The following is a 12,986-nucleotide window of genomic DNA, read 5'->3' as shown; positions in this document are numbered from 1 at the left end:
TACTCCTTGCTCAAGGGAGCAGTTAACTATATTCAACAGGTGGGGTCGTAACTCCTCCCGGCAAGCTTTTATCAGCCAGGAGGGGCACAGATCCAGAGGACAGGTAGTAGGTCTAACAGCAGCTAGGACCCTGTCAGCATCGGACTCGCAGAGTAGGGAAAACTGGTCCAGACTTGGACCCGAAGACGGCGAAGGAGCCTCGAGTTCCCTTACTGTTTCAAGTGTGGCTGGAAGGTCCCGGTGGAGGGACGCGACTTTATCTGCAAAAAAGCTCTGAAATGCCTCACAGCCAATAGCCAATTGAGAATTTGTAGATCCCTCCACCAAGGAGGTGAGGGATCGAACGATCCGAAATAATTGTGCTGGGCGAGAGCTAGCAGATGCGAGGGAGGACGAAAAATGGGCATTCTTTGCCCTCCGAATCGCCAACTCATAGGCCTTCATAAACGTCCTATAAGTTGTTCGCGTCACTTCGTCGTGAGACTTCCTCCACGTTCTCTCTAGCCGTCTGAGTTCCCGTTTCATTTGGCGCAGCTCCCCGGTATACCAAGGAGCCCGTCGTGAACGGGGACGCAGAGGGCGCTTGGGAGCAATCTCCTCGATGGCATCGGACAGTCTGGAATTCCAGTCTGTCACCTGCTCATCAAGGGTGCCAGGGGGCTCAGGATCCCACAGAGCATTCAGGAATCCATCTGGTTCCATAAGTCTCCACGGGCGGACATAAATAGGTCCGTCACCTAGACAGGGTTGGCGCGGCGAATCCACCCGGACCTTCAGGGCAAAATGGTCGGACCATGGCACTCTGCTAACAGAGGATACGACCATATTCACCCCTGCCCCAAAGACCAGATCCAATGTGTGACCGGCCTCATGAGTGGCGCCGGTGTTAAATAGGGAGAGTCCCAGTGTCGCCATGGATGACACCAGGTCCACCGCTGCTGAACATGAGGCGGCGTCCACATGGACATTGAAATCTCCCAGGACAATGAGTCGAGAGAATCGCAACGCCCACTCGGCCACTGCCTCCAGCAGCTGTGGCAGGCCATCCCTTGGTGCGCTAGGATCTGATCCTCTGAAGATGCCAGCCACAGATGCAGACGAAATGTCAGGAGAGAATGCTGCTAGAACACAGCCATACAGCCCGGAAACCACACAGCACCCCAGTGATTCCAGCTGTGAAAGCCTTCGACAAAACAATGTAATTATTGTGATTATGGTACAGTGGGGAACCATGAATAGGTGAAATAGCGAATCACGAATCCTCATATGCTGAGGGTCTTCTATATAGAGCAGCCGGATGGAGAATGGGGATTTCCTGAACAACAGCTGCTTTTCAGATCACAGATATAAGTTCCCCCAGAGAAAAATGGCTACTTTGGATAGTGACTTTTATGACATTGAGCTTCCTCTCTTCCCCATATCCCACCCTTTGTAGCCTTCGCAAGCAAGCGGAATTAGCAACCCTAACTGTATATTTATTTATTTATTTATTTATTGTATTTGTATACCGCCCTCCCCGAAGGCTCAGGCCTATTGCATACTTATTTAGAAGCTTGATCGGTTAGAGCTGCATAATATTATTTATTTATTTATTTATTTATTCGATTTAACAGACCGCTCTACCTCCGAAGTGCTCAGTAAGCATATCAACACTCAGTAGCAAAACCATCCTTGTCTCAGGGTAATCTGTGAAATGGCCCTCGGAGCGCAAACCTTTCGTAATCCTCTTCTTCTTTGTCCTCACAACGATCCAACAAGAGTGTGATGCGACAGTCACACAGGGGTCTTGAGAAAGCGACAGACAGACAGGAGCAATGTACGGTGGTCATAATACTTGCAGATAGAGATGCAGCTTTGGAAACATGATACACTGCCAAATCCAGGTTCTTTTCAAATGCCAGAAAGAGAAACACATTCAGACAAACAAGCGTTCTTTCCTCAAATAGCTTGTGGGCAATACAGGCAATAATGGGCAAAGAGGATGAGAAGGACGTCTCAGTTTGAATTCAGACCCAGGTTTTTGCCTTCAAAAGCAGAGGCTGATCCAGGTCCAATCTGTCCCAATGCAGGCTCCACTAGAGCCCCATGCTCCCAACACAGATCTGGATGTCACCTCAAAGGCAGAGTGGTTTCTGTCCGAGTTCACATTTCTCTTCCCTTATGCATATAGAAAGCGAGCCCACCTGTGCAGAGACAAAAGTAATGTGATTGGGGTGGAAGATGAAGTAGAATGGAGCATCACCTGAAGCATCTGGGCCTCCAACCCGCAGGTACCTCCTCCTTCATGTCCCAGGAATCATCCTCTGATCCACCAAGCTGGTAGTCCATGACCTATTCAGGTCTTGCAAATTTACACACCTTTGGTGGGTTCTGAAACATATTTTCCCAAGATATAAAATTGTCCCAGAGATAACCGGAAGTGTCTCAAACCTGCTAATACCCACTACTAAACCTGAGACATCCGTGAGTTTCAGTGAAGAATCCATTGCCTTCTGAACATTATAGGCTAGTCTTAATTATGGCTATTTGGTGTGTGGGTGGTGAGGAATACCCCCATAGGTCTGCCAAGCCTTCTGCTATGACAGAAGATCACCAGCTGGCAGCTCTCTGTGCCCACCACCACTTCAAACAGCAGCAGGAGAAAACTATTTTTTTTAAGGTGAGATTGGAAACCATAGAATTTTCAGTGATTCCTAGAACTACACTACATCGTTTCTGCCATTCTCCCAGAAGTGATGCCCTAGCGTGACACTAGCCTCAGCTCTGTTTGCACAGAGAAGGATTCACCTCCAAGGCCTTTTCCGCACATGCAGAATAATGCACTTTCAATCCACTTTCAATGCAGCTGGATTTTACTGTGCTGAATAGCAAAATCCACTTGCAAACAATTGTGAAAGTGGATTGAAAGTGCATTATTCTGCATGTGTGGAAGGGGCCCACGTGCAGCATTAGTGTTGTATTCTTAGGAGGACTCCTTGATGTTGAAGCTCAATTATGTTGTGAAACATATCAGAAAGGTCCAGTAAGTGTGTGGCATGTTGGGGAAATCCCTGTTCGGCACATACTCACCAGTTATCAAGAACAGAGGGGCAGAGGCCCAGCCTACAGCGAAGGACCATCCATAGTTCCTCATGAAAGCACTATTGTTCACTCCTGTGAAAACGGACATGGCAATCAGAGCACAAAAACCTGGGAATGGAAACAGAGATATTAATATCCCTTGGGATCTACTTGTTCCTATACAGATCCCAGGCCACCCTTGCTAGAGAGCAGACCTAATTGAAAGATATGCTGGATGTCTAGAGAACAACTGCAAAACCCCAAAGAACATTTCACCTGGATTTGACCTAATGCCCATCTAGCGCGAACACCTGTCTTTTTCTCTGGTCTTCTGAAAGCCAATTTTTCGAGCATTGCTTTGACTGATTGACAAACTGTTTGCGGCTGTTTGCTAGGCTGCTGAATTGTAGTTCTTCCAAACACTGCAGTGGAGTGCTATTGGCCTGCAGCTGTTGCACCTTGCCATCAGAGGATTCTGATAATTGCACACTAATATTCAGTGCCTAAAGAGAATGTGCACACTAATATTCAATGCCTAAAGCCCGCAGCCTTTGAATTTCCAGCATTCACCTTTTAAAAATTAAGTCTCTAGCTCTTTTACTCACAGTTATAAAGGGAAAAGTATGGTACAGACAGTGGCATATTTGCCTGGGGACGAGGGGTACCCTCTGTCCCCAGGCGCCACTAATCTGGTCATGTGGGGGGCAAAAAATTGCCCCCCCCCACATGACCAGGAAGACAGCAAGGCAGCAGGAAGTCCTGCTGTCTTGTTGTCTTTGGGCGCCTTCGACCCCACCCATGTCATCATTGACAAGGGCAGGGTCGAAGTCTCCCGGCTACCGCCACCCCCCTTGATCCCCCCTTTTGCCAGAAGCGACTGCCATCCCTCGGCCTCCGAGACTTGCTTTTATAAGCACTGAGGCTGGGTGTGGTGCTTGGAGAGGTATGGCCCTGCCCCCTGAGCCCCGCCCCTTGTCTCAGTGCTTATAAAAGCAGCTCTCAGAGGCTGAGAGATGGCAGTTGCTTCTGGCCTCCCCAGAAGGGAGGGCAGAAGGGACTGCTGGCTGCCTCCTGGGAGCCAGGAGCAAGGGAGAGTCACATCCAGAGGGCAGAGCCCCACCCCCAGGTGTAGGGGGCACCCAGAGACAATTTGTCTCCAGGCGTGATTTCCCCCAGTACACCTCTGGGTACAGATCTCTTCTTATAACTCTACAAGTAACAGAGCTCTCTCTTAATGAGATCTGGGAATTCAGGAAATCATGACAAGAGATCTTTGGTGTCTACGCTGTGTGAAGGCCCTGATCTCAGAAGCTACACAGGGTTTGCCCTGTTAGTATTTGGATGGGCCTCCTACAATATTAGGGCTGTGATGCAGAGACAATGGCAAACCACCTCTGAATGTCTCTTGCCTTGAAAATCCTACAGGGTTGCCATAAGTCAGCTATGACTTGATAGTACATGCACACCCACAAACACACACACACACACAAATGCTGTGTGAGAATGTCCTGAATCCACTGGCCATTTGTTGACTGAAGTCTAATATTATGAAACTGGCAGTAAAGCCCATTGTGTGAAAAAATACAACAGGCTCTAGTCTAGCGAGTGAGGGCCCTATTTTTCTTCTGTTCTCCCTCTTGTTCTCTGTGGCCCCTTCCGCACATGCAGAATGATGCACTTTCAATTCACTTTCAATGCACTTTGCAGCTGGATTTTACTGTGCGGAACAGAAACATCCACTTGCAAACAATTGTGAAAGTGGATTGAAAGTGCATTATTCTGCATGTTCTGAAGGGGCCTGCCTCTCACTCTCCATTCTGACAACCCTTCTCTTACTTTTCTCTCTGTGTCCTGCTATCCCAGATCATTCTCTCTTTTCACATTGCTATTTGAAATCCCTGGAATTGTTTTCATGATACATTCAGGAGAAAGAAAGGGTGACTGGCAAGTCATTCTCTTAAAGAAATAACAGGGGGTGGGAGCACTGCCTTCCCTTAAATGTGTTCAAAGCATTTTGTAAACAAACTGACAAAACTGGCAGTTTTGGTTCTACAAGTTGCAGTGGCTGATGGGAATTATAATGTATTGCCATTCCAAAAGACCAGACCCCTGTGCCTCCCAGATGGTAATGCTGTACAATTCCCAGCAGCCCCAGCAACTTGGAGAACTGAGTGTTGCAATCACTCATGCTCAGTTATGTTTCCCAAAGCAGGGGCTGATGGGAAGTGTAGTTCATGAACATTTGGAAGACACAGGGGTCTGGCCCTCCCTGATGCTCATGGACTACACTTCCCATCAGAGTAAGTTGTCTGAAACATACTGGGCTTTCATATAGTAGGATACCTGCTACCAAGCTGGTAATGCCTGCAATCTTGGCCATCGAGACGGATCCAATGGATTGATTACAAGTAAAGGCCCAGAGATATAAGAAGGAGGTTGCACCAGCTAACATCCCCACCATCAGGAAGAATCGAATGGCATGAAGATCGACTAAATGGAATAAGAAAAGAAAGAAAAGGGAAGGTGATCATATGTATCAATGAGTAAAAAGTACAGGATGTCACAAACTAAACTTGTTGCTGGTTGCCATGGGGCAGATCTGGTGGTAGGATTTGTTTCACATTTCCTTGCAAATAGCTGCACCAACAGTGGCCTCCAACCTCCCCTGGGGTTGCCAGGCAGTGCCATACACAAGTGCCTGGCAATTGTGGGGAGGGAGGCTATTTAGCACATGTTTTCACCATAGAGTTCTTTGCTGTTCCTAGAGCTATCTAGAAGTGAAAAGGGTAGCTCTAGCAACTACCAGAAATTCTGTAGCAAGGTTGCTCTACGTTTATTTCACAAGTGTTTTTAATTTTCAGCTTTTTAGAGATCATTCTGTATGCACAGTTCCTACAGTTATCTGTTCCATCTCATCCTTAGTTTATCTCTCTTATGCCACCACAAGATAGAGGCCATTAAAGATCTAGCAATTAGATATGTACAATTGCAGCCTAGTATATTTAGGTGTGTGAGTTTTGCCGCCTCTGGACTGGTGGAAGATTTGGGGTGGATCCTCAGGAGGACAAGGTTTGGGGAAGAAAGGGACCTCCATTCAGAATAATACCATAGAGTCCGCATTACAAAGCAGGCATGAGTTCTGAGGGAACTGATCTCTGTAATCTGTAGATCAGTTATAATTCCAGGAGATCTCCAGGTTCTACCTGGACATTGCCAGCCCTAGTTTTTACCTCACAATCTGGAAATCTCTAATTCACTGGCCTCTGCACATGTGCCTAGTTGATTCCATCTAGAACCACCAGATTCCATCTAGAACCACCAGAGCCATTTTAGGTTAAAAAAACAGAGTGGGGGAAGGCAGGATCCCATCCTTCCCCCACCCCCAAACAGGGGTGAACCTATGCATTGTCGAAGGCTTTCATGGCCGGAATCACTGGGGTGCTGTGTGGTTTCCGGGCTGTATGGCCGTGTTCTAGCAGCATTCTCGATCCTGACATTTCGTCTGCATCTGTGGCTGGCATCAGATCCTCTGAAGATGCCAGCCACAGAGGCAGGCAAAACGTCAGGAGAGAATGCTGCTAGAACACGGCCATACAGCCCGGAAACCACACAGCACCCCGGGGGTGAACCTGTCTAGAATTGGTTCTCCACAGCTAGGGTTGCCAGCCATTGGGGGACACCTGGGGTTCTCCCACTATTTCATGATCTCTAGATTACCAAGATTAGTCTCCCTGGAGAAAATGGCTATTTTGGAAGGTAGACTTTATGGCAATCTACCATGCTGAGGTCTCTCCCCTCTCCTAATCCTTCCCTCTCCAGGTTCCACCCCCAAAATCCTGAGGTATTTACCAACCTACCACTGGCAATTCCAAAGGAGTTTCTGGGTGGGAATTTAACCATGAAAATGGCTATGCATATCCCTGGGGCAAACCCGGGACACACATCTTGTCTTGTCGAAGCCTTCTTGTAATCTCTTGGCATGTAAGTAGCTTCCCTGATGTAGTAAATGGTGACATCTCAGGGCCATTTTAGGTCGGGAAAATGTCACAGTGGTCAGGGGGTGCTCTTTTCGTCTCACTCATGAAACATTTAGTGAGCTGGCTCACTAAGCGAAGAAGACAAAGAACAGCTATCTGAGAACACCACAAATATATTAGTATGTGGACAGAAGGGCTTGTACAGTTTCTTCTTGGGCGGTAACTGAGGCTCCTTCCGCACATGCAGAATAATGCGCTTTCAAACTGCTTTCAATGCTCTTTGAAGCTGTGCAGAATAGCAAAATCCACTTGCAAACAGTTGTGAAAGTGGTTTGAAAATGCATTATTTTGCATGTGCAGAAGGGGTCTGAGTGTCACCTCCGGTCCTCAACTTTTTGTTTACCCTGTGGGCACCTTTGGCAGCCACAAAATGACTGACATAAGCGGTGAAGCCAAGCATACCCAGAGGAAGCCCAAGCACAGAGGAGAAGGGAGATATTTTTAAAATAAAATGCTGGGAAATGGATGAGAGAAAATAAAATAAACCCTGTGGGGGCAGCAGCTACTGAAACAGTGGCCCTTTCCGCACGGGCCATAAACAGCGCCCTGGAAACAGCAAAAATGCCATCCCCAGGGAGCTGTTCGCACAGAGGGCGCAGCTGCTGCGCAGCCGCGCCACCCTCGTGCCTCCCGAGCGGCGCGAAGCTGCCGTTTTCCGACCTTGCTTCCCCAGCGAGGTTTATGGAAAACGGCGGCTTTGAGCCGCTGCCGTGCAAATGGCAGCGGCTCGAAGGCGCCATCCCTCCCCCCTGTGACCGGTCACGCAGGGCAGGGGGGCATGTCCCCAGGCCTCGGCGACGTGCCGGACGGCCGCAGAGACGGTAGGTCAACCAGGCGACGACGCTCAGCGGCGCCGGCTTCCCAGTGGTTTCTGGGACCATTCGTGTGAACGGTCCCAGGAGGGTTGGGTCGGCATTGTGTACACCGCCCCAATCCCCATCATGGCCGTGTGGAAACGGTCAGTGTTATTTTAATTTGCATAATAGATCAGATCATCAGTAGCCCCTAGTCACCCTTTTCCAAGACAAGTAAATGCTCACCTGGAAAAATAGCCCCATAAGCCTGACAGATGTTGCCATTGCAAATTTGCCACAATCCTATGTGGCTGGAGCCGAAGATCACCCAGTCGCGTGAGGCCAGGGCAGCAAGGAGCAGCCCGAGGCTGATGGAAGCAAGAATAGCAGTGGCAAACTGCAGTGCACGCATCTTGGGAAATTGTCTGGTCTGGACAGTAGAGTTGAGATGAACCTTGAAAGGAGGAGAGGATGATGTTAGCCATGGTCAGCTTGCACAGGGATGCTCAGTACCCTCAAAAAGCAAAAGGGTGCAAACAGACAGGATTAGCTTAAATGGAGGCTTCTCAGCAACGTATGAACTGTGTCTGCTCCTCGCCCTGCCTCCTCATCTGATTCCCCACCAGAACACAACCTTCTTAACAGTGCAGTCCTATGTAGAGTTACTCCAGTCCAAACCTATTGAAATGAATGGGCTTGGACTTGTTTCCATTATGCTATAACAATAAGAGAAGTTGTTAACAATAAGTTACACTATAACAATAAGAGAAGCATGCTAAGTTCATGGACAATGGACTCCACCCAGACACAGGGTTTCCATTCACTAAGACTGTTGCGGCTGCAGGGAATGCAAATGTGAATCACTCCCTGTTGTTTTTCACCACAAAGCCCATTGGTCCAAACATAGAGACCTAGCTACGAAAGCTTGTAGAGCTACTGTGGCGGGAGTTGAGAATTTCTTTTTTACAAAATGTAACAGGTTTATTCCCGCCGCAGTGAAAGTTTTCAATATGAAAGTTATTCCTCAATTGTTGTATGGGATCCCCTTGTGGATCAATGCTTGGAATCATAACGTTGAGAGGATTCAGTCAGCTTTTCTATATAAAATATTTGGAGTGCCACATTGTATTCCATATACCGCACTCTGTCTGGGAGCCCGACAACATCTCCTGGCTACAAAAGCCCGGCTGGTTACCTTGAAGTTTTAACCGGCTCTGTGCTTTAACTCAGATACTGATGTCTTATATATCTTATCCCTCCTCAGCTTCATGAATCTATGCAGTGGCGGGCAGTGGAAACTAAAATACTTTCCCCTGGATTTTCCTTGGGAAGCCTTGCAAATGCTGCTGCCTGCTCCTCAAATCTTCTCTCAATTAAAAAAGGCTTTACTACTAGATCAAGAGCTCTGTTCTGCTGTGATAAGGCGAGAAGCAATTGCTCTCCCCTCTTTTTTAACGTCAAATTTAAAATCAATCATATGGCAGATTATTTGAGTTTACTTCAGGAGCCCAAGCATAGATGGATAATCACTAGGGCTCGATGTAACTCCTTCCCTTGCTCTATGCTACAAGGAAGGTTCCGAAAAATCGACCTGCAAGAGCGGAAATATCGGTTGCTTTTTCTCGAGGCCATCTTGAAGAAATTCTCCTTTGTGTGAGATCTGTATTACAAGCCATTAGTTTCACACCTCCAATTAGGACCATCATCCCCACACTACTGAATCAGTTGCCAGGTTTTTAACAAAGGCACTTGGATCAAGAGTGAAACCTTTGTGTAAATTTTAGTCAATTGGTTTTAACATAATCTGTATTTTACCACTCTTTATATGCCATTAAAGGTTTTGTATTTGTATTTGATTTCTAAATGTCCCCATTGTACCACGGCAATTCAAACCAAGGAACATATATTGCTCGACTGCCCCAAATACGAGGGATCTAGGACCAGACTTTTTGCTCTTTGTCCTGTAATCTTTAATGAATACTCTACTGTGGGGAAGATTACGTTCCTATTAAACAATTCTGCCTCCGAGATTTTAACTTCTGTAGCTAGGTTCCTTATGGAAACTTTGAAATGATTACCTGCGATGGTCCTCATGTATGGGATACTTGTTTGGACAATGTTGGCTGTTATATGGATTCTATGCCTAATAAAGGTTTATATATATATATATATATTCTTAGTGAATCACTCCCTGGACTGAAAAACCCCACCCGCAGTACAATACTATTAACCATAGCTTTACATAGCAAGTTCCAGCTAAACACCTACTGACTGGTTCCCCACCCTGGGACATGGACAATATATACCTTACTAAACATTCCCTTCTCACTAGACACGGGGTGTAACAGACTTCCCTCTGTGATACACCTCTGAATATGCCAGCCACAGATTCAGGCAAAACGTTAGGAACAAGATTTACCAGAGCATGGCCACACAGCCCAGAAAACCCACCACAACCAATAAGAGAAGTGATGGAGGCTATAAAAAAAATTAACCCAGGAAACTCCTGGTTCACAGATGGTCTACTGGGGATCTATGGTAAGTATTTTGAGGATGAAATTTTACAACCTTTACAAAATACAATGAACTCCATCTTGCAAGGAAGAAAGATACCAGAGTCATGGAAGAGACTGATATAATGTTAATACCTAAGGAAGAACAAGACTTAATGTTTTTACAAAAAACGATAGACCAATATCATTATTGAATAATGTTCTGTGACTAGGCCAAAGTCACCCAACAGGCTTCATGTGCAGGAGTGAGGAAACAAACCTAGTTGACCAGATTAGAGTCCATCACTCATGTGGAAGAGTGGGAGTAGAGGAGAATCAAACCCAGTTCTTCAAATCAGAATACGCCTCTCAGCTACTACACTTTACTGGCTCTCTAAAATTAAGAGCCTTGCAGATGATTTGGTGTTGGTTTCGGAAAAGACCTGAAAAGGAGTTGAGTTTTCTAATGTCAAAACTGAAAGAATTTGGCACATGGCAGGTTTTTTAATTAATAAATAGAAAACAAAGGTTTTCATAAAAATATTGATATACATAATTGACTAAGGGTTTGAACGTCCGATGAAGAACGCTTAGCCAACTATTGTGCAGGACGCACAGGAACCAAAGCCCTGTGTGTCCTGCACTCCCAATGGCCATTGCCACCCGGGGAGAAGCTGCTCAGTGGACTGGCAAAGGCCACACTGCCACACTGGTTTGGAGAGGCCACACTGGTTTGGAGAGGTGGAAGGGGCCCCTCTTTTTCCCTATGCTGTGATCCCAAGATGGATCAGGGTACTGTTGAATTTTTTAGGGAGGACATTTCTGCTGTAAAATGGCTGCTATGTCCCCTACTTGTCCCAGAACATGTTGTATTGTCTATAACCTGTTCAGGAGAAAGATGACAGGAGATTTGTGAATTCATCTGCCATCTCCTGGACCATCATTGTTCTAGAATGCTCCCTTTGAGTCCTGATGCCTATCTGGACCCAAGAGGATCATTCTAGAACAAAGATGATCCGGGAAGTGGCAGATGAATTCATGAATCTCCTGTCATCTTTATTTTGAACAGGGGATTGTTGTCCCCTGAGAATTTAGTCCAACCATTGAATCCCTACAATGCAGTGGCATCTATTAGGAACGTCTGCATTACCCTGTTCTGATTATCAAGGAGTTTGAGGCAGTGGTGGGATTCAGCCTGTTTGCACCAGTTCAGTAGAACCAGTAGCTAATTTTTTGTCTAGTTCAGAGAACTGGTTGTAATCCACTACTGTGTCCTTTTGGAACCAGTTGTTAAATTATTTGAATCCCACCACTGGTTTTGGGCCACCTATAAGAGAAGCTTTTCAGTGCTGAGATTCAGAAGACGAAAACGGGCAACCAGAGTTGTCAGTTCCACTCCTGAGGGAGTGAGATGGTCAGACCCTTGTGAAAGCTGTAACTCACCCCCAGGTAAGGAGTGATACCCCCAAACCAACAGAAATACCCCATTTTTCTTTTGGACAGAAGATACTGCAACCACCCAAAGTCAAAAGAACCCTTAACTCCTTGATTGGGGGGCAAGGGGAGGGATGTCTGCAACTTTTTAATTTAAAAAAAAATTGGGTTAAAGAAAAGGAGGAAAGTACTGTGCAGTGAAATAAGTCATAAAACAAAGAATGAGAAGAGTTCTCAAGAAAAATTCTGATTTTTTCCCAGCTTTAGTCTGATGCCAAGCAGTATCTTCATACACTTGCCTTTAGCTGTCTCTTCCTTAATTTTCATTTTGCACAGTCTCAACATTTGCCTGCCAGTGAGAAACATTGCTTTCCTATCCAGAGTAATATGAACATGCATCTTCTTACCTGATCCAGAAGCACTTCTTCTGTTTTTCAAAAGACACAGCCCAGGGTGTTGTGCTATAACCACTCACAACCCACAACGGAGGCTTTTATCTGGGATGGGCAGGATTGGCTCCGCCCCACACTGTTCAGCTTAGAACAGTACAATTGTAAAGACAGTTTTCCTGGGTGTAAGCCCCCTGAAAAGATCTAGAGAGGAGCCTGTGCCATCCTGTTTAGGACTGCTTTTTTAATTGTGTGACACACTGTTATTAAGGTGATTTGTGTCTTTTTCACTGTCCCTGGTATCTGTCACACATAACATATACAGGTTGAACAGGGAGAAGCATGCTGATGTCCAAATATATCTTAAAGTAACATGGTTATTGATCAGGAGGGCAGACACTAACTATCCACAGACACAGGATGAGGTTCTGTGTTTTTTGGGCGCTGTATGGAAATAATATATGAATAAAAAGAAATTTTTATGTTTAAATAGGCTTGATATAAGATGGACAGTACAGATTGTTTAAAAGCTAGAAATTGTTTAAAAGCTAGACATTGTTTAAAAGCTAGAAATTAAAAGCTACACTCTCATAAACCTCATCTTGGTGTCTCTTATAGGGATTCCAGGAACACATTTGCGCAAATGGCATGTATAAAAATGTGGTTTTGCAAATTTACCAGAGACACTCATTAACTCACACTCACACTCACACAAAGACATGGTCTTAAGATAAGGTGACCAGATTGTCACCTTGTAAAACCGGGACGGGGGTGGGTGCG

General features: G+C 46.0%; 1 protein-coding gene across 1 annotated transcript; it reads right to left on the bottom strand.

The window, feature by feature from the left end:
* Positions 1–1,561: 1,561 nt before the first annotated feature.
* Positions 1,562–12,292, bottom strand: LOC125435061 (lens fiber membrane intrinsic protein-like). Its single transcript, XM_048501074.1, has 5 exons — positions 12,225–12,292; positions 8,138–8,345; positions 5,404–5,550; positions 3,070–3,189; positions 1,562–2,183 (listed from the first exon to the last, which is right to left on the bottom strand). The coding sequence occupies exons 2-5, from the start codon at positions 8,301–8,303 to the stop codon at positions 2,143–2,145; spliced, it is 474 nt and encodes a 157-aa protein (XP_048357031.1). The 5' UTR covers positions 8,304–8,345; positions 12,225–12,292; the 3' UTR covers positions 1,562–2,142.
* Positions 12,293–12,986: the final 694 nt, after the last annotated feature.

Source organism: Sphaerodactylus townsendi, linkage group LG06, assembly GCF_021028975.2.
Source record: "Sphaerodactylus townsendi isolate TG3544 linkage group LG06, MPM_Stown_v2.3, whole genome shotgun sequence".
Lineage (NCBI taxonomy): Eukaryota > Metazoa > Chordata > Lepidosauria > Squamata > Sphaerodactylidae > Sphaerodactylus > Sphaerodactylus townsendi.
The sequence above is the reverse complement of the archived record's forward strand: the minus strand, read 5'-3'. Positions and strand labels throughout refer to the sequence as shown.